The 1,103-nt window shown below is 37.7% G+C and overlaps 1 protein-coding gene across 1 annotated transcript in view; it reads right to left on the bottom strand.

The window, feature by feature from the left end:
* The window catches only part of LOC101854817 (calpain-A), a 24,293-nt gene that overhangs the window by 9,419 nt on the left and 13,771 nt on the right, over window positions 1–1,103 (bottom strand). The window contains exons 12-13 of the mRNA XM_005105697.3: window positions 612–669; window positions 220–272 (exon numbers count right to left, since the gene is read on the bottom strand). Coding sequence (XP_005105754.2) covers window positions 220–272; window positions 612–669 — 111 coding nt within the window. The remainder of the gene's footprint in view (window positions 1–219; window positions 273–611; window positions 670–1,103) is intronic.

Below are 1,103 nucleotides of genomic sequence, written 5' to 3'. Positions count from 1 at the left end.
ATAGTATCTTTCCGTTATAGTATCTTTCCGTTATAGTATCTTTCCGTTATAGTATCTTTCCGTTATAGTATCTTTCCGTATCTTATGAACTGGGGATAACATTTTACTTTTCCTTTTAATCCCAGAAACAAATCTATTAAGTGACAGAATTCGGACAACATCTCTTCAAATGTAGCGATTGCTTCAAATGAAGCATCTGTTCAAGAGATAAAAGGATACAGCCATCAAGGTGATGAAACTTTTGCAGGCATCTGTACTGATATTGATATTCTCTGTTGGGGGAAAAAGTAATTGATTAGGTGTTTTACGGCACTATCTACTCCGTTTTGGCTATGTTGAAAAAAGTAAGACAATTCGTACAATGCAAAATTAGAATAAAAGAGGCCTTGAATACCTGAAAGCCCTTTTTAAGTAGAAATTCTGAAAGGTCGTGACAGTAACCATGGAAACCCTACTAGGAACACGAACAAAAATTATTGTGGATAATAAATTCAAAACAATGACATTTAAATAAATCTAAGCACAACAATAGCAAAACATTCTGGCCGAAACATGCACGAGGATTCTCGGGATGGAATCGCTTAGACTTGTATCCACAACGATATTCCTACCTTTTTTCAGCTCTTCATTTATGGCCTCCCTCAGCTCAAAAGCGTTCACTTCCAGGTCCTGAAAGGGTTTCAAATAAGACCATATTGTCAAACCTACTCTGACGGCCACCTGTCTAAACAATCCCTTATAAAAACGACAACTTCCCCACCTCTTCGTACGGTTGATCCGAGCTTTTTAAATGGCACCCTCGACAGTTTATCATACCACTTCCTTTCTTGCATCTTTGTTCTATAATAATATTCTAATCACCTTGTCCACGAGGACCATCTGTTTTCAGATTATTCCAACTCGGCAATAAGTGGTTGGTGTGACAGGTTCGGTTGTACTTCTAAAATGTATGTATAGTATAAGGCTTTACGGCGCTCGCAACTGCTAAGGTCATATGAGCGCGCGAAACACAAGTTGTTCACCTCTGCGAAAGTTCACTTCACGACTGGTAACTAATTTACTTTAAGATGCTAAAAAGTTAAAATATTCCAATTCGGTGTAAA

This window comes from Aplysia californica, unplaced genomic scaffold (assembly GCF_000002075.1).
Source record: "Aplysia californica isolate F4 #8 unplaced genomic scaffold, AplCal3.0 scaffold00486, whole genome shotgun sequence".
Classification (NCBI taxonomy): domain Eukaryota; kingdom Metazoa; phylum Mollusca; class Gastropoda; order Aplysiida; family Aplysiidae; genus Aplysia; species Aplysia californica.
The sequence above is the reverse complement of the archived record's forward strand: the minus strand, read 5'-3'. Positions and strand labels throughout refer to the sequence as shown.